Source organism: Brachyistius frenatus, unplaced genomic scaffold (assembly GCF_029030835.1).
Source record: "Brachyistius frenatus isolate BFR_SWC_R1_liver_20210118 unplaced genomic scaffold, ASM2903083v1 Contig_385, whole genome shotgun sequence".
Classification (NCBI taxonomy): Eukaryota; Metazoa; Chordata; class Actinopteri; family Embiotocidae; genus Brachyistius; species Brachyistius frenatus.
In genome coordinates this window covers 14623-40000 of record NW_027210984.1, presented here as the reverse complement: position 1 = coordinate 40000, position 25378 = coordinate 14623, and the positions used below count along the sequence as shown (strand labels likewise).

Sequence of the window (25378 nt, the reverse complement as noted above, 5' to 3'; positions counted from 1 at the left end):
GAAGGGATACAAGGAAGGCAAAAAAGGAGATGGAGAATTGGAAGTAGATGAGTTTAAAAGGGAAGTTATGGGAAAGCAAGGAGACAAGAAAAGTGGGATGGAGGTGAAGAAATCATGAGATTGGAGTGACAGGAAACTTGAGAGATGAAGGCAGCAGGACCAAAGACTGCTGGAAGGTTGCAGGTTGGCATAAATTGAAGAGTCCAATGGAAGATTTCTGCAGGATTCCCCGTGTCGCGCACGCAGTGATTGTGACGATTCTTGTCTGTTATCTGCAGTGTTTTCATGTCACCTTTTATTCACAGGTCAGTTTTCTTGGCACTTCGATGAAGGTGATACCAACATTTTTTACTATCCACAACTTCTGCCCAATGAAAAACCAAAAAATATTGAGTGGAGCTGAGCCTGTACCGGCAGTGGAGGCAAAACTGAGAGAAGGCTGAGGACGGTGAAAAACAGAGAGGCACAGACTTAGTTTGGTAGATAGGAGAGTTGGTTGCTTGATAGTTTTAGGGACGCAATGTTGTGTTGGCAGGAATACAAAAATGTAGATTGACATTTATTTTACATGGATAGTAAATTTCATGTCTTTGAGGTCTACAAACCTAAAGAAATATATACATGTTTACAAAACATGTCCTCAACCCAGTCATTTGAGTCATTTCCACAGTTTCTGAGAGTTCACCTGTTAAAAAACCACTAATTAGCAACATAATTGGTATTTTCCACAGTGATGGAGTAATAACGTAGCAATGCACCGCATTCACGTAGCATGAATACGTGATAGAGGATGCTGTACAGAAAAGCAGAGCCTTTACACAAGTACAAAGCCAACTTCCCCACCTATCCTCCAAACACACTGGAGACACCAAATGTTGATAATTTCATCAGCTCTTTGGGTAGCTAGTTATGCAAAACTATAACAGTAAAGTACAAAGTGTGAGAAACCGAGAGATAAATTCTTTTGTTTGCATGTATGGAGAGGTATTGGCCTAAACATTCGTGTGTGTATTGGTGTATGTGTGTGATGTGTCAGTGTGTCACCGGGTCTTGTCTTTCCCCTTCACTGCACCCTGACAGCGGTGTCAAACAAGGCCTCATATGATCTGTGTATGTCTTTGAGAATATGTGTGTGTATGTGTCTGGGTTGATACTGTTTTTATTCTTTCTTCTAACCCTTTTCACCTCAGCTCCCCAGGGTGTTCCAGGGTCTTGCCTAATGGACAGTCTCGCCCCACTAAGCTGGCCTTTGGCTCGGGCACTGAGCCGGATGCCTAACTAGGGCCCTTTTGTTGCTCATGGGTCCTGATTGCGCTGACCTCTGGGCTGGCTTCCTGGGAGACGAAGGGTGGTAGAGAGGGATAGGAGAGCAGGAGAAGTGTTTTTACGCCCCGTTGCTCACATCTCTCCAACATCAGCCAGTGACTGGCGAGGAGTAAGCCGTGGTGTGTTTTGGCAGTGGAGTAAAGAGCTGTTGGCCGCTTGTATTTCCCAAGCCGCATGTGAACAATCGTGGATTCTGCTACATTTACAGACATGTCCTACATGTCACTCATAAGATAATTGCACTTTGGCCACGTGGGAAAATCAGAACTAACCTCCTCCACATCTGCTCAAGGACTTATTAGATATGTGTGAAAGTAAGGGATCCTTTAAAAGGGAATCTGTTGCCTGAAACATCACAATTAAGATCCTATCACTGTAGTCGTGCAGCCGATCTTGAGGATAGAAGATCGGTTCTGCAAAGGTCAACAGGTGGTGCTGCAATGTTGTTAAGATTTTTACATCTCATATTTAGAGTGTTAGTGTTGGTGCAGTGCACTGCAGTTGGGATGTTCAAAATAAATTTAAGATGAAGGCAACACTTTAGGTAAGATGGCTAATGGACTTAAACCTCAGCAGAAGTTGGCTTCATTCAAAGCCCTTCTGGTGCTTGAGCTTTTAACATACAAACATGTAAGTCGTGCTGTTTGTGGTCTGATTGAAGCAGCACACGTGGCAACGGTGAGGGAACAGAGATTTCACTGTAGGGAACAGAGAGATGGTTGGTGATGTGAAAAAATATTGTTCCACTTTGTTTTGTTTCATAATATAATGTTGCATTCAACGTCCACTTGTCAGAGCTCATTGTTCAGGTTGACATACAGTGTGTAAACCAGGCTGACTGTGTAATGCTGCTGAACATATTCTACAAAAATGCACTTGAGAGTGCTGCCAAATACCCCCAGTATTATGGCTGCAGTCACAGATGAAGAAATAGAAGCAGTTTGTTGCTGTGAACCAGGAAACTCATATTTATGGTGCAAGATGCCAGACTTCCCCGAACCACATACCGCTGTTGCCAACAGAGCTATCACACATGCAACGATGTGGCTTAATTGGCATGCATTTCTTCCATAGCTACCCCACACAAGGCGCAACCAGCCACCAGTCAGAGACGGAGATAGCAGAAATGACAGACAAATAGGGTGTTTTGTAAAGGGAGAGAAGGATGGACAGGGGGAGGGTGAGGAAGAGGATGAGGAGGAAGAGGAGGACGTAGCGATGACCTGACCCTCTCTACTAGACTCCATGTACATCTGTCAATGAGATGTCCACAGCCAAATGTTTAGGAGCCAGTGTTGCACTGCTGCTCCCCTGCTGAGCTTCAGTGTATACATTCTTTTTTGTGTGCGAGTGCGTGTGTGTGTGTGTGTGTGTGTGTCCATATACGCGTGTGCGTGAGTGTGTGACACCATGTGTTAGAGGCAGGCCCACATCAGGGTTCATACAGTCGAGCTAAGCCCAGTGGGAGTTGAAAGCTTAAAGAAGGAAATCCCCCCCGGCTGCTTGGTAGTACACACACACACACACACACACACACCACACACCACACACTATCTCTCTATATCCCTCTCCCTCTCCTCCTGGCACTTCATTAATGAAACCAATGCTTGTATGTTTGGGGCATATGCAGCTCTCTTGGCCCAACACTACAAGTGTGTGAATGTGTGTGTGTGTGTGTGTGTGTGTGTGTTTAGGGAGTGAGACATCTCCCCCTATCACATGGTAATATATTCAGTGGAAGATCTCAGCAGAGGCATAATACTGCCGCTCTCCCCTGTCTGTGCCCATCTGTGATATGTAGAAAGGACATCAGCAGGACAGGGTATTAGCACTGGAATAATGTGCACTGTTATTGTTGACGCCACATACTTATTCTCCGAGCAATATGCCCCCTCACCCCATAACATTAATACATCCATTGTGGAATAAGCAGGAAATAAATGAGTGCAATGCAATGGATGGCATGTATAGTACCCCAGTGGAATGTTGTTATGTTGGAGGTGACTCTAACAGCTGATGGACAGGGAACAAGTTTGGGTCTGGATAGTGGGAGGTTAAGGGGATGTTATCACTCTTATTACCACTAATTGCTAAATTCATTCTATATATGTGTTAGAGCCTGAAAGGGAAGAAGCAGTTTGTCTCCCTCTGTTAAACTTCTGTAAGGAAAAAAAAATTGATGGTGAATGCAATGACTTCTGGGCTGTTAATTTCCCAGTGATGTTTCCTGTCAAGGGCTGAATATAAGGTGTTGGAGCCAGAGGAAACCTGAGCTGTTGAGTGGTTCACAGGAGGCCCAAGCTTCAATTTACCCTTGGTTTAGGCTTTATGATGTCCTGAAGTACAGATTAGAAACAGTTTTTTATTTTTGTTGTTGCCATATAGGTGTCACACAAACATACAGTATGAATACAAGAACATTCACTATAACTGTCAGCTGTTGGCAAGTGCTGGAAAAGGCCAGAAGATCAATCTGCCACCTTCAACACATCCTGAAGAATGGCTCTGATACCACAGCACTGTTGTTAATCAAAATAACCTCCTTTACCTGAGACACTCTGCACCAGCGGGGTCACTGGGAACAGAAATTTATGGGAATAAAAAAAAAAAAAAAAAAAATCCAGAAAGACAAAACTCCCTCTTCTCCCATCTCCCTCTCCAATCAGCAGGGGCAGAGTGAGCAAGAATGTGAAAATGTAACGCCCCCGTGTCAATTTGAAAGTGAACCTCATAGGCCCATGTGCCCCTACACCTCTCTCCACCCCCCACCCCCCTCTCAGGCAGCTCTGTTGCTTTGGTCCGGCTCTGAAGGCCGTTCTTATTACCGGCACAGAGCGCAGGTCAGAATGGCAAGCCGGCAGCATACTATTAAAGCCTAATGAAAGGAATCTCTGCAGGGTCTGAGGTCTGCAGCGGCCGGAGGAGCCTCTGCCTCTGCCCATTGTTCTTCTGCTCCTCTCCTCGCTGTTCTGTAGGGTTTTCTTTTGTGTTCCATCTCTAAATCTGGCTTCTCCGGCATCTCCCCTGTTTCTGTCTTGTCACTGTCTTTGTCTCTTTCACTCATTTTTGTCTTTTCTTTTGTCTTGTTCTCCATTTTACTCACCCTAACTGCATTAGACTGGGTGTTGATGGTGTTTTCACTCTCATACATTTGTCAAGCTGCCTGTTAAATGAAGCTATGGATACACAGTTTAACACATTCTGTTTATTTCTCCTACGGAAATTGTAAGACAAGACGTAAGGCTTAAGTCTCCATTTGTTATTACAAGTTAATAATAATAAATAATACAATGTTAATAAATATACAATGACAGACATTTTACTGTAAATCAGTTGCTTTGTCAACATGTGGTCCCAGTTGACCACCTTTATAATCATACATGCAGTAATGACTGATAAGAAAATGTATTTGCTACATTGATCCCTGCCATAGAAATGTCTCCCTTTATGCCCCTTCAAAATAAAGGTCATGGATTAGGGTCATCTATAGAAGTGCAACCAAAAGAGCGTCCTGCTCGGGGCACGGAGATGTCCTGACATGAGGGATTTAATCATGGTTCACACTTTCTAAATGTTGTTTGTTTCCTGCAGTAGCTTTATGTTACTTAAAAGAAACCCACATTGGCATATGCTTTCTTACGAACTCAAACAGTAGGCTCGTGAGTGTAAGTCATGTCCTCCACATGTGGACTTTATCACTCTTTGTACTTTGTCACATGACCTCCTTCTCCGATGGTCATCCGTACTTTAACTTTTCACGCCACGAAACGTGACACGGTAGCCGCTTGGGCCACTCTGCTGTACTCAGTGTGATATACTTTGGTATCAACACCTTTTTGTGGTCAAGCAATTCTGAAATATAAGATGAGTCTGCCAACTTTCCAGTGACCTCCATCCTCGTATTTATTTCCTCAGACTAGAAAATAATTGTATTGTTCAGGAAGATGCAGTGGCCTGGTAAACATTATTGGGAGAAAATACTCTTATAGATTGTTTGATGCTTGTATGCATTGAATTAATATGCTGTTGTCCAGAACATGACAGTAGATTAATCTCTTGTGGCTTTTCCATATTTATTGGTTAAATCATTGATTTCACAATGTGTTTGAATGCAAAAAAAGTACGAGTGCAGGAGGCCACAAAAAAAAATCAAGAAATTAGATTTTTGCCTTTTGTTCTGTTTGCCAGAGACGAACAAAACCTGCTCATTATGTCATAACTACTGCTGCCTTCATTTTATGATTATATTCATGTTTACATTAGAAACATGTAATTTGCTCTAGTTCATCAATCCACAGTATCTATCACTCTGTCGTTTCCCTTTTTTTTCTGCCTCTCTCCCTGTCTTAATATACTGTATGTGCCTCTGTGTCTTGTCTCGTTCTCTCTCTTTCTTTTGTCACTATAGTGTAGTATAACATCCATTGACCTTTCAGTATCTGGTGCAATTTGGAGCCCATTGAAGATACAGGAAATTGTTCAGGAAGTTTGTTGTTTACAGTATATTAGATCACAGAAGCACTCCTTGTTTGCAGTAAAAGTACTGATGATAGTCATCAGTTCAGCAGTCGTTTGGTGCCTTGAGTCATTTGTTTGTAACTTTGTGTTTTTTTTTTTTTTTAAATAAATTTTAGGCAGTTTTAATGCACCAGCCTACCCAATCAAGGTTTCATACCATCATACATTTTTATTCTGCATTATTTATTTTTTCCTCTCTCTCTAAAACCAAGGCTCAGCTGTCCTTGTGCCTTTACACATTGCAAATGAATGCATATCCATGCAAATTCTTAAAAAAGAAAGGCTGAGAATTTGAATATTTTGCTTAAAGCTGCACCCAGGTCGACCCTGCCATTCGGCATTTGAAAGCAGTGTGTCCGTTTGAATACTGAGGATCTCTCTTTGTCATGTTCGCCAGAGGGGCTGGGTGAGCGAACCAGCACCGGCAGGATGGGCAGAGATCGGCTGGGTAGCTGCACACAGACAGACTAATTGGGAAAAGGGGGGCGAGAGAGGGGACGAGGGGTGTTGGTAAGGGTGAGGAAAAGGTGGGGTATGCAGGAAGGGGGGAATCTAAGATGACGACAGGGGGTGTAGGAGGGAGGTGATAGAGGATGGAGATTGGGGGATGGAGGGAAGGAGAGGGTAGGGAAGGAGGAGAGGAGGTGATGAAGGGGGCACGACAGCGTGCGGGAGGAAGAGGTGAAGGAAGGGTGAGTTTAGACACTGTGGTTTCCAGCGCTGATGTGTTAGTAGCCCTGCTGACTGTGTCATTATGCTGTTGAGGGCTGGCTGGATAACCAGAGTCCCTGCCTGCTGCAAACCACTGTAGCCTTATACCGTGTGTTTGACACGAGATGGCATCGCACAAACCGACTTTTTTTTGGCTATTAAATATTTAGACAAGAACTGGCCTCTCAACTTTTACCATACCAACAAAGCAAACACCCGCTCAGGCATGTAGTCATACAGACATGCATCGTCTGAGATTACACGTCCTGAGAGGCGTGGCTTTATTAATGAGAAGTATTTATGAAGTCAACTGCTTATTGGATCAAAACAATTAACTAAAACAATTAGGAGTTAGAGGACTTTAATAGAGCTGTGAGCATTAACGATGTTCTATATCATACTGTAACTGAAAAAAAAAAGACACATTGTAATAATGGCAATATTTCAACACGTTAACATACTGTCATATCGTTGCACTGAAAGACGGTACGGTGTCATTAAATCAACAAGTCCTATGTAATGACTTTTTACTTACGCAGCAAGTTACCCTCGTTTTACGGTCAACCGCAACAACATGGCTAAAAACGATGGAGGCATTAGTTTCAGTATGTTTGTTCAGTATTTTGTCATATTTTTGAATATCGGGATATTTAATTCAGGGCAATATCGTCCACTCACAGTGAGCAGAAACCAGCCGTTTCGTAGATTCTATGTTTGTATCACCAGGTGTATGAATTTCCAAATTCCTAAAGCTAAATTATTTTATAGGGATTAACTATTATGTGTGTGTGGTGACTGAAGGTAAAAATAGGCAGTTTCAACCAATACAAATATCTTAATTTAGGGTCAGTGGTCTAACATTTCTCTGATGCTTTCAATCACATATTGTGGTCTTCCTCAAAAGATTTGTTTTGCGAGTTAGCCGAGTTGTTATAAGGGTAAGATTTATAAGGGTAAAATCATTCTTTGCTTTAATATGACTTCAAATGTTGCTTTATAGGTAATTAATCATGTGACCCAGGTACTTCTCGGACAACACAAACCTACACCCTGATGGCATATTTTATTTGTCGTGAATTTGGAATAATGTTCTCTGTTTGTAGTAAACAGTCTCCTGATAGTAGCTAAAATGTAATTGATTAAGTTTTAAATATTGTGACCCTTTTCTCCCAATAATTCAATAAAGGGCCGAATCCTCACTATTTTGAATTTCCACACATCAGATATTTTGCGCTGTGATGTTAATGGTGTCGGTGTTCAAATGGGAAGTTAAAACTTTCTCCTTTTCTGTTGTCAACCTGTTGAAATAAGACAGTAATTGAAGACTGGTTTGATGTCCTTGATGACTTGTGCACATGAGCTGACCATGTGTGATACACTGCTCCAGAGGTGCGCAGATGTTAAGTATAACATGTTGTTTTAGATGTTTGGCTACGTTTTACTACCTTCCCAGCTTTAATTGATTTCCATTCATTTCCATATGGCACAAAAAAAAAATCCTCTTCCAGAGCCCCATTTTGAGTTCAGTAATCCATCACAGTGAACATCTTGTCTGCATTTTTTTTTGAGTCGTGCTAATACACCGCAGACTTTTCAAATCAGTCTGCACGAACAAATTGGTTTCCAGGAAATACTAAATTAAAAAGGCTAAAAGCAGACATGATGGTCACTGGAATGGATTATACAGTGAAAAACAGAAATCTAAAACAGTACAACATACTTTTTAAAACAGCTGACTCTAATGTAAAAGTAATATCTAAACTGCAGTAATGGGCTAACACATGCAAAAACACTGATTCTTTTCCTTTTAAAGTCTGCTTCTAATATGGGTATACCAGTGTTACATTTACAAATTTTTCTGCCACCTGTCTCCATTCCTCCTAAACCTACACTCTGTCCAGAGGGCTCTGGGGGCCAGGCTGCACCGAACTAGGCTGAGTCACACTGGATAGCTAGCAACATTGATCTGGCTGCAGTAGCCATGGGAATATAAAGCAGGGTATGGGCTTAAAGTCTTGAGCCCCCCTAGGGAGGAGTCCTCGCTGCATAGGGAGAGGAGCATGAACTGAGCTGCTTCTTATTCCCTTCCTTCTTTCCTCCCTCTTTATGCTGTGATGTCCATCCCTCTCCATCTCTCCCTTCCTTGTGACATTCCCTTGTGTCAGTCTCTCTGCTGCCTCTGTCGTTCTCTCCTGCTCTTTTTTTTTTTTTTTTTTTTGGTGTATTTTTTTTTCTCCCCTTTTACGCCGTCCTCAAACCTTCCTTCTTTTCATCCACATTTCGTTACAACACTGCTCTGCCTCTCTCTATTTGCAAGCATATGGGAAAGTGAATATTGCTCATGAAGTTCACACCCAAAATGAAACACCATGGCTGATGCTGAGTTTAACATTTTAATCTGTTTATAAAATGCATTTTTGTAAGTGGTTACCATCATCCTGCCTGCTTGCTGTGATCTTTTGAAGCTGGTTTTTCCCTTTTTTTAAAAAAATTTTTTTATTGATGGTGAGCGGCCAAGAGAGGAGGCACATTCATGCGCGTGTTAGAGACAGTCAAACCTAGCCCACACAGTGCGATCTGTCACGTGTCAAATCCCTCCAGCACCTGGTGTAATGCTTAACCATATATAGCCTATCCCACCACAAAGGAATTGGGTTAGAGCAGGAATAAACGTGAAGTTTAGGCCTGGTTTTTAAGAGTAGAAACGCAAGAGTGTCGCCCTGTGCTGCAAAGTTTGTTGCTCTTCCCTGCTGTACCGTGCTATTCTGTGGGGGCGCAGTGCAAAGCTGCACAGGGCTACTGTGTGCTGTTGTAGTGTTGTGGTGCAGTGATAGCAGGATCGTCCGCTGGGGGAACCCACAGCATTCTGTCTCGCTGAGTGATACCCCTGTCTCCACTCACGATAAACAGCGCGCGCGTACGCACGCACGCACGCACGCACGCACGCACGCACACACACACACACACACACACACACACACACACACACCAGTGTCTGCCAAGCCCAGCCTAGCAGCAGATTCACCCCCCCAACCCCCTCGCAAAGCTGCAAATATATTAGCTGCCTCTTTTTCTTTTGTCTTGGGAAAATAGCAAGCAGGGGGAGTGTGTGTGTGTGTGTGTGTGTGTGTGTGTGTGTGTGTGTGTGTGTGTGTGTGTGTGTGTGTGTGTGTGTGTGTGTGTGTGTGTGTGTGTGTGTGTGTGTGTGTGTGTGTGCTTACTGTAGTAAGAAGCTGTGGAAGAACACCCCCTTTGTGCCATACGTGTTTAGATCTCCCTGTGGTATAGGGCCCAGTCATGGGAGGAGAGCTGCAGATGCCTATGATTTACCAGTAATACAGGTATGATGTAGGACTGACAGATGAGGAAAAGAAGTTGAAAAAAGAAGAATTGAAAATCACATACAAGCAGTCTGTCTCTTTGGTTAAAGGAATATTGGAACAGTAACATTGTTGGGTTCAGTGGAAAGGGTCATATCACCCATGCAAAATGGGAACAAAAAATTGCTGACTTGCGTCTAGTGGTATCCAGCACATTGTATGTGTAACAACTTCCTAAAAACAATAGACTGAATGGAAACTTGACAGGGGAATCTGTAGACTGCCCTGAGTAATGGGGTCATTGATTCCAGTTCATCATTTTTCTTATGAAATGTAATTTTTCAATTACCTTTTAAAATAAAAATTAAATCCATTCACCTTCATGGTACTGGGATGGAGGCAGAAATCTGTCCACCAAAACTATGGGCATGGTTTACCACTAAGTACAGCTATACTGAAAAATGATCCATGGCGACAGCTAGTCGTTTATGATCACATAAAGTACATGTAAGGGAGTGCTCCGGTCTTGATCAATTCTTTCAAATTTAAGTGATCCTTGTTAAAATGTTTAAGGGTTGTTTCATAGATACATATGTCGGTTAATATTTTGATTGTATTTTGGTAACTTAGTATCAGCTTCAAAAATTCAATGTGTTGAGCTTTATCAGTAAGACAAGAAATATATTTTTTTGTAACTTGGTTGAATTGAACCTTTAACGAAAAGTTTTACATTTATCCCATCACCCCCATCTCCATCCCATAATCATAAACGAGTGGTTTTATGTAAATATATTAGAGCTGAAATGACATTTATTCATCTATTGACAAGTGAAATCAGAAACTATATTTTCCAAAAAAATATGAAAAAACCTTTATAGGTACTATTGTCCCATGTGAGATTTTTATTGCTCTTTGCTTTATTTCATTTTAAACTGAATATTTTTATGTTTATGTTTGTGTGGGTCAGACAGGACAAACATTTTTAGAATCCCACCTCAGGCAAAAACAGGGAATTGATTGAGAATATAATCAACATATTAATCAATAATGAATGGTAATTTGCAGCCCTAAAAATGCATCACTAAAAATGTAAATATGCTTCTAATTTGGAAGTGAAAGAAAAAGGCAGATCTTATCTGTATTCAAAAACTCTCACAAGCCTGAGGCGTCCAGTCTGTTTAATGGCTAAAGACAGCAGTTAAGAAATGTCTGTGTACTGTATAGCATCAGTATACCCGAGGTGCACAGACTGATGCTGAGGACGTGTGTGTGTGTGTATATGTATGTATGCGTGTGTGTGTATATATATATATATATATATATATAGAACACGTCTGCTGTTTCTACGCCACATTATACGCACACATAAAACACATCACTTCCCTTCACTGGTCCTGTATGAGATCAGAGTCTCTGCAACCCCTCAACTGTCACTCAAACGCAGATACCTGATGTGGGCGGGGCTGTGACAACTCTGAAATCTGGCAAGTCAAATGTTTTTATTTGCAGGGAAATGTGTGTGTCTGTTTGGGTTTGTGTGCCATATGCAGTGCGCCAGGGAGGGCTCTCTGGAACATATTGGTGTGCGTACATAGTGGTTAATAATAGTAGCATACGCATACAGCGATGGCAGCTCTGATGTGTGTGACAGTCTTACAGCCGCACACGCCAAGACACAGTCTCTCTCTCTCTCTCTCGCACACGCGCACACACACACACACACACACACACACACACACACACACACACACACACACACACACACACACACACACACACACACACACACACACACACACACACACACACACACACACACACACACACACTCCCACTGCTGAGACAGAGACCTCCTCTGCCACGGAGCCCTGCGTCTTTGTTGAGTTCTCAAATTTATCACAGATCCTGATAAGTAAAAACAACCACTTCCTACCCACCCCCCACCCCCCGCCCCGCCTCGCCTCGCCTCCAGCCCCTCCCTCATGCTCCATATGTGGGCACATACAAACATATAGCCCAGTCAAACTCAGCCACCCACTCGCACACAGACGCACACATACAAATGTACAGGCTTAACCACCCTCAGACTGAATGAACAAAGTCCTTGAAGCAGGCAGGCACTCGCATGCCTCATACACTCAAATGCACAAATACATATGACACACACACCCCTTCTGTCATAGCTTGTTGTTGCTGTTGCGTGCTCGTCTGCGGTGATGTTTGTGTTGTGCTGGGGTGGCAGATTTAAGTTTTGATGAGGCGGGGTGGGGGGAGGGGATCAGTGACTGCTCCCTGCGGTGAGGTCTTAGCAACAGTAGACAGCAGCAGCGGAAGACACCCAACCTGTCGTCCGGATCAGTCTCTTGGGGAGGGGGGGTGACGGAGACAGGCAGAGAAATAGAGGAGCTCCAGCATCACTCAAAGCTCGGACGTGTCCAATCAGAAAGAAGACCTTGGGCTCAGTGGCCGAGCTTGGCAGGCGAACGAAAGGGAAATAGTGAGACAGTGAGAGAGGCCAGAGCGTAGCACAGAGCCACCCAGTCCCTGGGATTAGTCTCTGAGCTTGGCAGAGCCTGGCCAGGGCTGAGAGAGAGGTAGCAGAAAGACAGACGGCGAAAAAGGTTCTGGTGCCCGGTGGCTGTTCTGGGCCAGGTTAGTAGCCAGAGAGATGAGGAGACGGAGCGACAGACAGAGCGGGGACCCGGTGCTCGGTGGCTGTGTGGCTGGTCTGGAGTGGCTCACCCATATGGTGCTCCGCTCTGTTCCTGCTCCCTGTCTAAATCCATATGCCGCTGGTGGAAAGGTGCCCCCCGCCCCCCTCTCCCACCTCGCTTCAAGAGCATGCAGACCCTCACACCCACCCCCCCCGCCCCCTCCCAACCCACGAGGGAGGTGTTGTGAGGTAAAGCCCTGAAGGCTTGTACACCCCCTCCCCTCCCTCCCTACCTCTTAACCCCACAGAGCTGCTTAGCCCATTGTCACTACAATCTGCCACCATAGCCTTGGTGTTGTGTCCCCCCCCCCTCTCTCTCTCACCCTGTTTTTCTCTTTCTTTCTCTCTCTCTCCCTTCATCCTTTCATCTCCCTTTGGCACCTGATAATCGATGAACTTATTAACTGCTAATTATTCAAGCTGTGGAGCAAGTATCCCTCCCTATCCTCGGAAAAAGGGGAACCTTTCCACTCTGTTCTGCCAAATGAAGTGGTTTATATTGCCCATTCATTTGGATTAAGTGCGTTTAGGCTGCAGTGTTTGGGATGTGAAGACTTTGTCGGATTGCTATCAGTGGCATTTAGCATTAATCCCCATTTTGTTCTGCCAGTTGATAGCACCCACTTAGTGGAAGCCCAAGAGATTTTCATATCGAAACTCAGTTGTTAATGGTTTTATCTGTGACGTGTGTGTGCATGTCTAAAAAGATGTGTGTCTTTCTCTGTTCTGTTTTCTCAGGAAGTCCTTCAGACGATACCAAAGTTCTGCTTTCCCTTTGACGTGGAAAGGTACGATTCCTCTCCCTCTCCACTTCCTTGTTTTTTGCAGTGCAGCTCACTTTCGCCACATAAAACACACACACATACACACACATGCAGTGCACACTGATCTGTTATCCCACCTAAAGAGAGACACGTTAATTAAAAAGATAAAATGGATCATGTATTTAATGCTTCACACCGTTGCTATAATGAATGATAAATCACCATCACTCATTGATATTGTCACATGCCAATACACTGACTCAAAAGGTAATGATGAGTGTGTTTGTTATTGTGCTCATGTCCACATCGGTGTGATTGCAAGTGGCCTTTCAAGTCTTAAACCTTAACGAAGCTGCCATTTTCCTTCATACAATTTTCACTGTAAAAACAACACGGCTGTTAACAAAATATCTCCAAAAATATAAATGCTGTGAAGGTGATGACACGTTAATGATGAAGATGATGATACCAACAAGTTCCATTAACGATGATGCCGGCGAGGTCATCAGTGACAGGCCGACGTGATGTGTTGTGCATGTTTATGAGTGCGAGTGTGTGAAAGCGTGCAGAATCTAAGGAAGTGTGTTTCCACACATAGCTCAAGTCCAATCAGGCCAGCAGTCTCTGAGAAGTGCCGGGCTCTTATATTCAGCATGGAAAGTGACATGTTAAAATTCCCGTTGTAAAGACAGAGAATATAGAGAGATAGAGAATATAGAGAATATAGAGAGATAGAGAATATAGAGAGATAGAGAATATAGAGAGCGGGAGGGGTAGAGCTCTACAGTCTTTTACTGAAGCTGAGCTGCTGCCATCTAGTGGTGTCGGCATGTACTGAGCTTTATTGGAATTTACCTTGGGGTTAGATAAGCTTACAGTTTCTGTAAGAGTCCAACTTTAAATACATGACATTTGATTTGGACCTTGATTTGGGATTTTGGTGAGATTTTGTCTGAGAACGAGAGTTTGTTTGTGATCCAGCTAAATCTAACTGCGTTTTTGATTTGTTTGCGTTTTCGATTTGCATGATTTCATGGTTTTACTGCAGCTTGTTTTAAACACTTGATTGTTCAGCCTTTATGTGAATATTTGTGAGTGTGTACAACACATGTTTCTCATGTCCTCTTCCAGGGTTTCCCGGAGTCAGGTGGGGCAGAATTTCACCTTTGTGCTGACCGACATCGACGGCAAACAGAGGTTTGGTTTCTGTCGACTCACCCAAGGCTGCCGGGTCTGCATATGTCTGCTCAGGTAACACACACGTTCCCCTAAATCTTGTTTTACTTTTTCGGTGAAATTCGTACACCCACGTACATATACTCTGTATTATTCTTTCCAAATCATTTTATCCTATTAAACTGACAATTGACTCTTTAGCACTGGTTGTCATTACACTTGGTAATTTTTTCAAAGAATCAACATACCCAATTTCCATAAATTAACAAATGTCAAAATAAAGACAACTGGATGTGCTAAAAGAAGGTCTGCTGCACTTCACAATTACCAACATATCCTTTCACATTTTACTTCTTGAATATAAATCAAGAGAATATGTGTGAAAAGACTTGTTTAAACACCACTGTCTTTATTTACTACTTCAAATAACCAAGACTTGGTCTGTTTTGCCCTTTTTCAATTTATCTATGGATCACTCTCGAGATTTTTTTTTAATTTTTTTTTTAAATATCTGCATTTATTTATCAAGTGTGATGGAAAAAAAAATTAATTCACCAGATCTTAAAAGTGAACACAGATTTTTGAGACAGCATTTTCATTCATTCTCACACTTCAGACTGAGCTGCTCCATGCCAGAATAACAAATTTATATTCTCATCTGCCCACACAAATATGTTACTAATGTGCCTATTATTATCCAAAAGTTGAGCAGTTTTTGATATTTCATAGGTGTATTTCTCCTATCACAGCGCACATAAATGAGGACACCCAGCCCAGGAAAATTGCATTTTCTTCGCGTAATTACTCTCCAACAAAGGCTATTATCATTTAATTCCCATGTAATTGCATGTTGATACAATGTTTTTACAGATGTAATTACTTAAAGAAGAAGCACTCCAGAGATAATCTCAATGGACAGACTCGTACACTTTAAAATAAACTGAGGAAAAAGTGCAAAATAAATAAATTTGTAATTAATGTATTCAGCAGTTTAACAATAAACTGGAAAAGGAGCACAAAGCCTTTTTCTCTGTTAGTGTAAAGCAGCACTCCTGTAAGTCTCGCCTGTGTGTGTGTGTGTGTGTGTGTGTGTGTGTGTGTGTGTGTGTGTGTGTGTGTGTGTGTGTGTGTGTGTGTGTTGCTGTTGATGGACAGTCATGGGTTTGTCACTGCCCTGATGAGCTGCTGTGAACAACAGTGTCCCACCTCCCCACACCACCCACCCTTCCCGGCCAGCTTCCATGGGCTTTGTTTTTCTTTTCTCTCCCTCTTGCTCTGTCTCTCTCTCTGTCTCTCCCTCTCTTTTCTCCTCGTTATTCGGCTACTGCCACAGTGCGACAGCAAAGACGCTTGCCCCATAATTATGCATGAAGCTTCGCTGCCAATTAGCAGAGGCTCCCCTGTCCCTCTCGCTGAGTTAGACATGCTAATTCATTTGACATATGATGTATAAAATTCATTATGCATTCTGAGTAGTTTGCATGGCTTGCTTCATTTATAAAAAAATAACGTATAGAAAGTTTTTTTTGTGTGTTTTTTTTTGTTATTTAAGATTGTTCGCGTGCTCCCAAGTTACATTTTTCTCTCCTGATCTTTTTCCCTTTTCTTAAAAAAAATAAATAAATTATCTTTTCCCAACGCGGTGGAGCTATTTAAGATAAGTGAAAATATTCAAAAGCATAAATTTTTTTATCTCATGGGAAATGTGAGGAATGGGTAAATTAAGTTATTCTATTCAAGGTCCTTGGTCAAAAGTTTATTGCCTTTGTTTATTATTTTTCAAGCTGTTTCCATCCCAACAGATTAGTAATGTAAGACACTATTAAAGATATCACAACAGATTATCAACACAGAGAAACGGATAAAATACCGTTGATGTAGGTTGTTTATGTCAAACAAGTCATTGTTAGTTAAAATTTGCCTGGTTAAAATCTAAAGCAAGAAGGCCGCGGCCCACTCGTTTATTTTCATTTAATCTATCATTTCCCAAGAATATAAAATAAAAGTAATTAAAACAGTTTGCGTCTGTGATTGTTGAAGTGCTGGGACCGTAAAATTGTCACCTCTGCTTACTGGAGGAAGTGCCTTAATGAGTAGGACAGTTTTATGTGGACAGCCCTTTGTAGTCTCGTTGCTTAAGTCGTGGCCAAGAGGACCACGCTCGCTTCGGGCAAGACCTCTCAAAGAAGAAACGCACACACGCACACAACAAGTAGAGCTGGTTGTATTTTCTTCTATCATTTCTCTCTCATACTTTGTCCCTCACATTTGAATGATTTCCTTTTGACCACGTGAGTAATTTGGAGATGATAAATGTGGATTTCCTCAGTTTTATGTAATGGCTTTAGGATCTACCTTAAGGATTGCATTGCTTTGTTTAGTTGTCGCTTAGTGGTTCGCTAGAGGACACTTCCTTCCCTGTACTTAACCCTTGACCCAAGAAAGTAAAGGTGTAATGCAATCTTCCACTGAGCCGTCTACAAAGTGTAGGATGACTTACGATTACAGGTGCCTGTGCATTAAAAAAGATTTAAGACTCATCGAAGAAACAGAAATTATTGTAATTAACACCTGACAGGTACTTTATGGCAGCAAAAAGTGTTCCAGTGTAAACGTTTCATGAAAATGTGAAGTACTGAGGTTTAAAGATATACTCTAGGATTATATGTACCTACAATATAAATAGTTTGTTTTTATTTCACTCTAGATTTCCATTGTGGGGATGTACAGTGCTTATTTCAGCTACATTTGTATTTGTGCAGCTCCCATCTGTAATAACATAATCACGAGTTGCAAAGGCTCTTCCGTGGTCCTGTCTTCTGTTAGATATTTCCAGGTGGTCTGAGCCCCGGGATGGAGAGCATGACGGGCTGTGAGTGGGTCGCAGATTAGCTGGTTCATTCTCTGAGTACATGGCACTTTGAGCAGACATGTGTTTAAAATGGCAGGAGAGATTGTGGGGCCCCCACGCACTGAGCACTCCAGTGATGGATGCCTCTGCCTCTATCGGAGGATTTGCGAAGCACAAACAGATCTGAGCAATGAACTGTGACAAGTAGGAGTATCTCTCTAAGCTTTCCAAACTTTAACTTTGTATGTCCAGAGAGCAGAGCAGAGCAGGGAGGGGAATGGGGGGGAGGGGGGGTTAGAGCGATACAATGCATCTTTACATTTGATTCATTTGATTGCATTTGAATAAAAAGGGAAAAAAAAGCACATTACCTATCAAAGGGATATGTTAGAGGAATATTGATAATTTGTGGTTGGCTGCCTTCACCAGTGATCATGCGTTTTCCTCTAAAACAGAGGATTTACAGCACCTTGGTGTAGGAGTGTAATGACTGTGAGATCTGTGAGGCCTGACGGCTGCTCCTGACAGCGAGAGTCTTATTTACATCCCTTTCAACTGTGAAAAATGAAGGATTAATGTCCAGAAGCCCTGCTTTTTTAAACACAAGGCAGGAGGAGAGGCAGATAATACCAAGGCTTTGTTCTCCCCCTTAGTCGTTATATCAGACTGAACTTTTTGTGTAATAATACTTACAGTAACGTGACCCCATATGCAGATATTTGCATTGTTTGACGTGGCAGAAATGGGTCTTCAGGTTCATATCCGGTCAGTATGTAAATGAACATGCGCATGTTTGATTTAGCCTCTCCTGCAAGTGTGACCTGATTGCGGCAAATCTTCATGCAGATGTCAAAATATTGGCATGTTAAGAGACTGATTGTTTCAGACTAATGGTCACTCAGCCTCTCTGATTGGTGCGCTTGGCTGCACTTCTCCGGGAACCCGGCCTGTCATTGGCCCCTTGCGGATTTAGCGATATGAAAATTTGCATTCAGTTCACTTTATTGTTTTCTTGTTGTCTGTTAATTCCAGTCTACAGAGCAGCCAGTGACCCATGGCCTGGAAACTCCTCTGTCTCCAGCCAACTGCCTGAGCAGGGCTTAAAAAAACTCACACGTTTGAAACTTAATTCTGATTTTTTTTTTTTAACAATAATGAATAAAGTAATTGTCCTTTTGACTTACATCCAACACTGTTCACTTATTGACAGTAATAAATATTCCTCAATATGATAATAAAATGAAATTCCACTTTTGATTGACTGGCTCACTTGGCCACAAATTTATTTTTCAACCCCTGCATCCAGGCAAGTTAATGAAGCATTAATAGGATTTTCTGTTTATTTAATTGCAATGCTAAGAAGTCCTTATCCCAAATCATTATACATGCAGTGTCGAAAACTGCATGTTAAAACCCAAAACTAGATAAAAATTCAATAACTTGATAGGACACCATGTTTTTATTATTTGATTGCATAACATTAAATGAACTGAGCCCTCACAGCTTTTATGCCAAAAGAAAATGTTGGCCATCTTCCACCCAGAAAAGCAAGTCGACTTGGCCAAGAATATGTCAACTTTGTAAAGAAAGCCATGCTGCAGATGCTTTTAGCTTATGGTGGGTGTACTTGGTGATTAGCTTTAACACAAACACTGCAGTATAAATTATTTTGAGCTTGTTAATGAATTTATTTATTTTACATTAATTACATAAGGCAAAGATTTTTTTTTGTTGAATATGTGAAGGACATAAAAGCAGCAAAGAGAGGGGCAGAAGGAGGAGGTGGAGAAAGGGGGGAAGCAGGAGGCATATTGGGCTGCATTTTTGTTAAGCCTGTGCATCTGGGAGCAGCATGCTTGTAAACCATAGCATCCCTCCGCATCACATGAAAGCTATGGTGGTTTTTGTTTTTTTGAAGAATCTAAAATGCATTGTTTTTTCCCTTCTATCCTCCCTTTCTATTGGTTTAAAGAGCAGACATGGTAGGAATTCATAGCATGCGAAGGGCCCTGGATACGAAAGAATGTCATAATAAGGACTAGATTGCGTTTCCTTTTTTTCCACTCTAACAATGACTTTGTGCTTTGGAGTAGGTGTAGCTGGGAACATAATCCATGATCAAATCCCTATATGCATTTGATCTTTAAGCAATAGGTCATATGGTGAAATTATTTATAGACATCATATAGATATAGAGATCATTATAGTTGTGCACTGCGCAACTATAACGTTTTCCGGAGACTGAATCCCTCAGTGCTTGTATTTTAAATATGTAACATGATGACCTGCTGTGAGCTTGTTGTAAATGATTATAAAATGAATGAAACTCTCATTTCTCTCTGACTCTTGCAGTTATCTACCATGGTTTGAAATCTACTACAAGCTGCTCAATACCCTGGCAGACTACCTGACGAAACAACAGGTAATCATATATTTTGGATGCATGCACTATTTATACTTGTATGCATATATGTATGTATATGGTGCAGTGTGTGTATGTTGCATAAAAGATAAGAGAAACAAAAGACAGTATGATTTGACTGCAAGACAAGCCTACAGTTCATTGTTTTTCTAACTGTATTGTGGTAAGATATTTTCTTCCATTCTGTTCGTCTGCATGCTGCATGTTGTCTTTTGTTCACCGTCTTGGGCTCAACTTGGTTCCTGTTGTTAGCAGCAACAATGTTGACATTTCACAGACCAAACGCTGATCTGACACTAGAAGTTATTCCTGATGATTTACTGGAAAACAAATCGTTAGGAGAAAGGAAAAAAAAAAAAAATACACACACACACACAAACATGCACACAAATGCTTGTACTTCACAAAAGTCTTTTCCCCTGACTATTCACTGCAGTGTACTTGCAAAGGGAGAGGAAATGTAAAATATGCAACAAACTGGGGAGATGTGCAGCGTCTAGTGCATAGGGTGTAGGTGATGTTTCACTGTTTAAACAGAGGAGGAGAGGAGAGGGGAGGAGAGGAGGAGGAGAGGAGGAGAAGGGAGGTTGGGAGAGAAGCAGGGAGCTCTGGGACCACTTTCAATTGTCATGTAGTCACTGCTTCTTCCAAGATCCACAGAGAACACTGATCAGGACAAAGTGTCGTACTAAAGAAGACAGTGACAAAAGACTTCACATAAACATTCAACATACATGCACAGAAATCTGCAATCGAAAGGAATTCAGGAGAACACTCTAATGGAGAGAGAAAAGCAAACAAAATAGGACGGTTTGTGAGTTTGGAAGAGAGAGAGACAGAAAGATTGCTGGAAATCCTGGGTGACTGAAGTGTTAGTGTGCATGATTTGGTTTCTATTTACCCCGCTGTCCGTTCCAGGCGAGAGGGAGATGTTGACAGACGAGGGAAGACAGAAGAGCGATGAGGGTTTAAGGCGAGGGGTAAATGAACTGTTTCCCCAGGCTGTGTTGCTGACCATGCGTGTGAGCATTGAGCCTCTCATGACAGGAGGCTGTTCGATTGCACACACCCTAACACCCCCTCCCTCCTACCCTTCCTCTTCTCTTTACTGTATACTGCCGCCCATTGCTTCCAATTCTCTCTGGCTCACGCGCACGCACACGCGCACATATTTCCTCAAAAAAGCAACGACTTGTAGCCAAAACCAAAACAAGGTTCTGGGAGAGGGCAGCAGAAGAAGCTAAAACAAACAAACAACAATGCCCAGCCTCTATGTTCACAGTAGTTAGTTTAGTTTAAGTACAAGTTGCTCTCCCCCCCTCCCAGTTCTCCAGCGAGACACCCGAGAGTGTAAATAGCAGTCTTGTCATAGAGCTCATAAATGCTGGAAGAATAATCTCGGGGCCTGTTCTGTGGTCAAACTAGCTCTCTGACGGCTTCCTACAGCCCCTGTCTTTGGAGTGGGGACCCCTGCTTAATTACCGTCAGCCCGCTGTTGGCCGTAAATCAACGCTGCTGGATAATAAGCGTCTGCAGCCCCACACTCAGCGTCTTTTAACCTCACCATTTCTCGTTAAACACATGTCAGTCGGATGTTGTCGAGCCCTTCAGGCCTCGCTGCAGGATTGCCCCCTGGTCTGCAGCAGCGCCCGTCCCAGTACTGTTGTTAAGATTGACACATAACTTGTGACATCAACAAAAGAAGTAAATAAAATTTGTGTCCTATGTTTTTATGTTTTTTTTGTTTTCTTCCTCTTTTGTTGTTTGTTTCTCTCCCCTAGGAAAATGACTTGAATGACATGCTGAATTCTCTCTATGATCTGCCTGTGCCAAAGCCCTTCACGCCAGTCAACCTGAGTGTGGTAGGTACAGATCTTATATTCCCCCTTATCAGAGGCAAGACAGCTGAGATAGAGACAGAGAGAGGGAAAGAGGGACAGGTAGGTTGCTGTAGCAGTTTGTTGCATCAGGAAGGGGGACTGGAGAGAAGAAGAGGAGATGAGTTGGCGGAAGTCGTTAAAAGTGGAGTGAGAGACACCAAAGACTAAATGTACGATAGAAAAAAGTGGGGACAGAAAAGGAGGAATAATAAGTAAAATGAAATGGACACAAAGAAGACGAGAGGAAACAAAGATGGCATAAAACGGAAAGGAAATGGGGCAGACAGGCCGAAACTCCAGAAAGTGTGGAGGTTGAGATGAAGATAAATGAGCGAATGGCAGAAGGAGATGGAGAGTACAGAGCAGGAGGAGGTTATGATACACTACGTAGGAACAGAGAGACACAGAGGGCCCAGGACTGACACTGTGTTTGGAAACAAGAAGTGGCGCTAACAGGTTTTTGTGTGATAAGCACAAGCTGGACATGTTTAAACTTGAAGGGTCCTTTCACAACTCGTCATGTCTCCTGCTTATCAAAAAGTGAAATGCCTTAATGAGCCCAGGTCCCTCAAAGTCAGCCTGTGTTTGAGTTAACTCTGACACAATCTCTCCTCGCGTGTTTCCAGCTCATACATAAAACACTCACTTTCAAACAGCGGTTGCTTCCGTAAGCCTGGCCAATTTAAGGGGAATGCGGTGGTTTTCAGTGAGACTGCTCTGCTCACCATGTTTTGTTCTGTAATATCTCCGTTTTTTTTATTTGCCAAGACTCCACACCATAATGGGATCTAAAGAGTTCCAGGGTTGGCCTTTGTCCTCGAGGGCCACCGCTCCTTTTTTTTTGGACCAATTAAACAAGCAACTGTAGGTCTTTTCAGAAGCAGAGGTCTCAGAAGGATCCAGCTCTAATTACACAGATGAATTAACTACACAACAAGATAAATATGAGGTAATCAATATATCCCCATGCAGGTTAACAAGGTCAAGTAGGATTCATTGTGATTCATTGTTTTTCTTTGTGTGAGTTTTCTTCTACCAGCTGTATATGTGAACAAAAGCTTTTCATCTGAATCTCAGAGCTTCATTGGAAAAGAAGCCCTGGAGAACAGAGGTGATAGCTTCATCTTTTCTGGAGGAGCCACTAGTTTGATATTTAATTGATGAAGCAGAATTATTCCCTTAAAAAAAGGTTTTTTTGTTTTATCATGGCAGCCAAGAAGAAGAATCATTGTCCCCTTTCATGTGTGAACCCTGTTTTGCTCTCTCTCTCTCCCTCTCTTATTGTGCAAGAATGAACAGTTGTATATTGCCACTGGGCAAGTACTGAGAGATCGGCGAAGCAAGGAGCCGGTGAGTGGAGGGGAATGAGTGAACGGCAGAAAAGGGAGGAGGGAAGGAGGCTGCTGTGAAATATGAAACTGCTGCTATACTAATCGCATGGGAGCCACGGATTTCCAATTTGGCCAAATAAGCTGCGCTATCTTTTTTAAATATAACAAAAACAAACTATCCTGGGCCTTGGTGTATGTTTCTTCTCCTCTGGAAAACAATCAAACTTTGTAAATGATTAATGCCCTTCCACACTGCTATATTCTCTCTGAATATCAAAAGTTTTGGTTTTTTTCCCTTCTCTTTATGTTTAAAGCAAAGGCAATTGTGCTCAAAAAATCTCCTTGATGCCTTTCCAGTTAACCCACTTTCAATGTTTTCATATAAACAAGTCTTCGAAAGAACAAGAAAAAAGCAGATAAGCAAGCAAACAGCCAATGAAAGCCTGGGTTGACTTGAGGAGCGTGGCTTGTGATTATCACAGTGCTATGAATTTGTAGACCAACAGGGAAACATTATGTAGCACACAGAGCACAAGAAAAGAAAAACAGATATATACTGTAGTTACTGTATGTGCTTTTGGGTGGCTGTCCTTAGCCTCAGAAGTACTGCCCCAAGTCCCTGATCTTTTACCACAGTTTGTTTATCTGCAGTTGCTCTTTTATTTGATTTCAATTACTCTATTACAAGTCTCTGTTTAGTCGACTATGAAAAGGTTTTCCTCTCCACATATTATCAAAGATGATTAAGAAGCAAAGATGTTCAGATCACATCATTTTCAGAAGAGCTGCAATGCGTATTTCAGAAAGGAGGCAAAGATAAGTTGCATTCACTGAAAAGTTCATTCAAATGCACGAATTCCAAATAACTAACCAGCGGTTTGTCTTTGAATAGAAACAAATGTGTTGCCATGCATCAGAATTCACACTTATCATCACCCAATATAACTTTCATAAAAATCATGAAATATAACTTTGTTTTGTCCCATTGCGCCTCACTCCAGGGCAGAAAAACCTAGAGCGTTTGTCTTTTTTTCTTGCTTATTGGCAAAATTGCCCAATAAATAAAACGGTTGTTTTATGTTTTTAATCTGCTGAAAATGTGTGTTTTTAAACACATTTAAGTCATGTATTGTTACTGGAAACGAGGAAAACAGCTTCTGGTCAGATCTAAGAAATGATTACACTCTATGCTTATTCATGAGTTTTGTTCGGTGCAAATGCTGTAGCTAGATCGGAAGAAGCCTTAGATCTCTTTTAACTGGCTTATCAAAAGTACAAATTTATTTGTATTTTGCTGAAATGCAAGTTATAATGGTAGCTGTACAAAATATCTGCAAAATCTGCTTGGAAAGTGTGGTTTTAGTAATTCAAACCTTCACTTACCAGAGTGTGTAGGAGTTGACTAAACGTTTGCTCGTGTATCGTTTGCCCAGGAAAAAAAACAACAACCTCAAATGGCAAAGCCTTGGATGTTGGTTCCAGTTTAGTGTTTGTTTGTGCTGCATCTTTATCTCATCTAAGCTTTGCTCCACAACAACAATGACCGTCCTCTGGGAATAAAACGATTGTTTACTCATGATAATTGTTTTCATATTGCTCACACTTAATACACTTGCACTTAGGGAGTGAAATATATTAGTTTGTTTTCCACTTAATGAAATGTTTCGGTGTCACCAATCAAACAAACCATTGCTTTTTTTTTTTAACATTACGGTCTTGAACAGTGTTTCAGATTGATAACTCCTAGTTATCAAATTGGTCGGTAAAAATGTCCTGTTGCTGACTGAATATAAAGTGAAGTAAGATTTCAGTATCAGATGAAAAGACAACACTGACTACCATCATGTTATGTATTAAAATGTGCTCATGACTTTTCAGTATGGGAAAAGACTATACCTGTAGACAAATCATGGAACAGGGTTCAGAGTTGTTTAAAAAAAAAAAATCGTACTAGGTTGAATCAAATTGTTGCTCAACATGTAAAGCATGATATTTTTCCATTGTTGTGACTTTTTATATGTTCAATAATTTTTTTCTGTCTGACTGATGTGCTTCTTCCTCTTGTCTATCTTATGGCTCCATAATCAGAGACATTTTTCTTTTGTGGTGGTGATACTTTCGCTGGGTTGCTGACTTTGAATGGCTCTCGTATTATTTTCTTTGTAATTTAATGTATTACTGTTCAGTTGTCTTGTTTTAGGAGGTTATTTAGCTGGTCATGTTTTTTTCCCCTATTTCTTTTTTCATCCTTTCAGAGTGGAGGCTGTCTCTTGATCAGTCTCAGGTCTTGAAGGGAATGCTAGCTGTTTTGCAACCAACTGTCAAATGTTGGATGTCGATCCTCTTGCCACTTCATCCACAGCTCA

General features: G+C 41.8%; 1 protein-coding gene across 1 annotated transcript in view; it reads left to right on the top strand.

Moving 5' to 3' along the window:
* dennd1b (DENN/MADD domain containing 1B) overlaps positions 1–25378 on the top strand; it is a gene marked incomplete at its 3' end in the record, with an annotated part of 66634 nt that overhangs the window by 27605 nt on the left and 13651 nt on the right. The window contains exons 4-7 of the mRNA XM_069724625.1: positions 13327–13376; positions 14484–14603; positions 19732–19801; positions 21583–21663. Of these exons, the coding sequence (XP_069580726.1) occupies positions 13327–13376; positions 14484–14603; positions 19732–19801; positions 21583–21663 (321 nt within the window). The remainder of the gene's footprint in view (positions 1–13326; positions 13377–14483; positions 14604–19731; positions 19802–21582; positions 21664–25378) is intronic.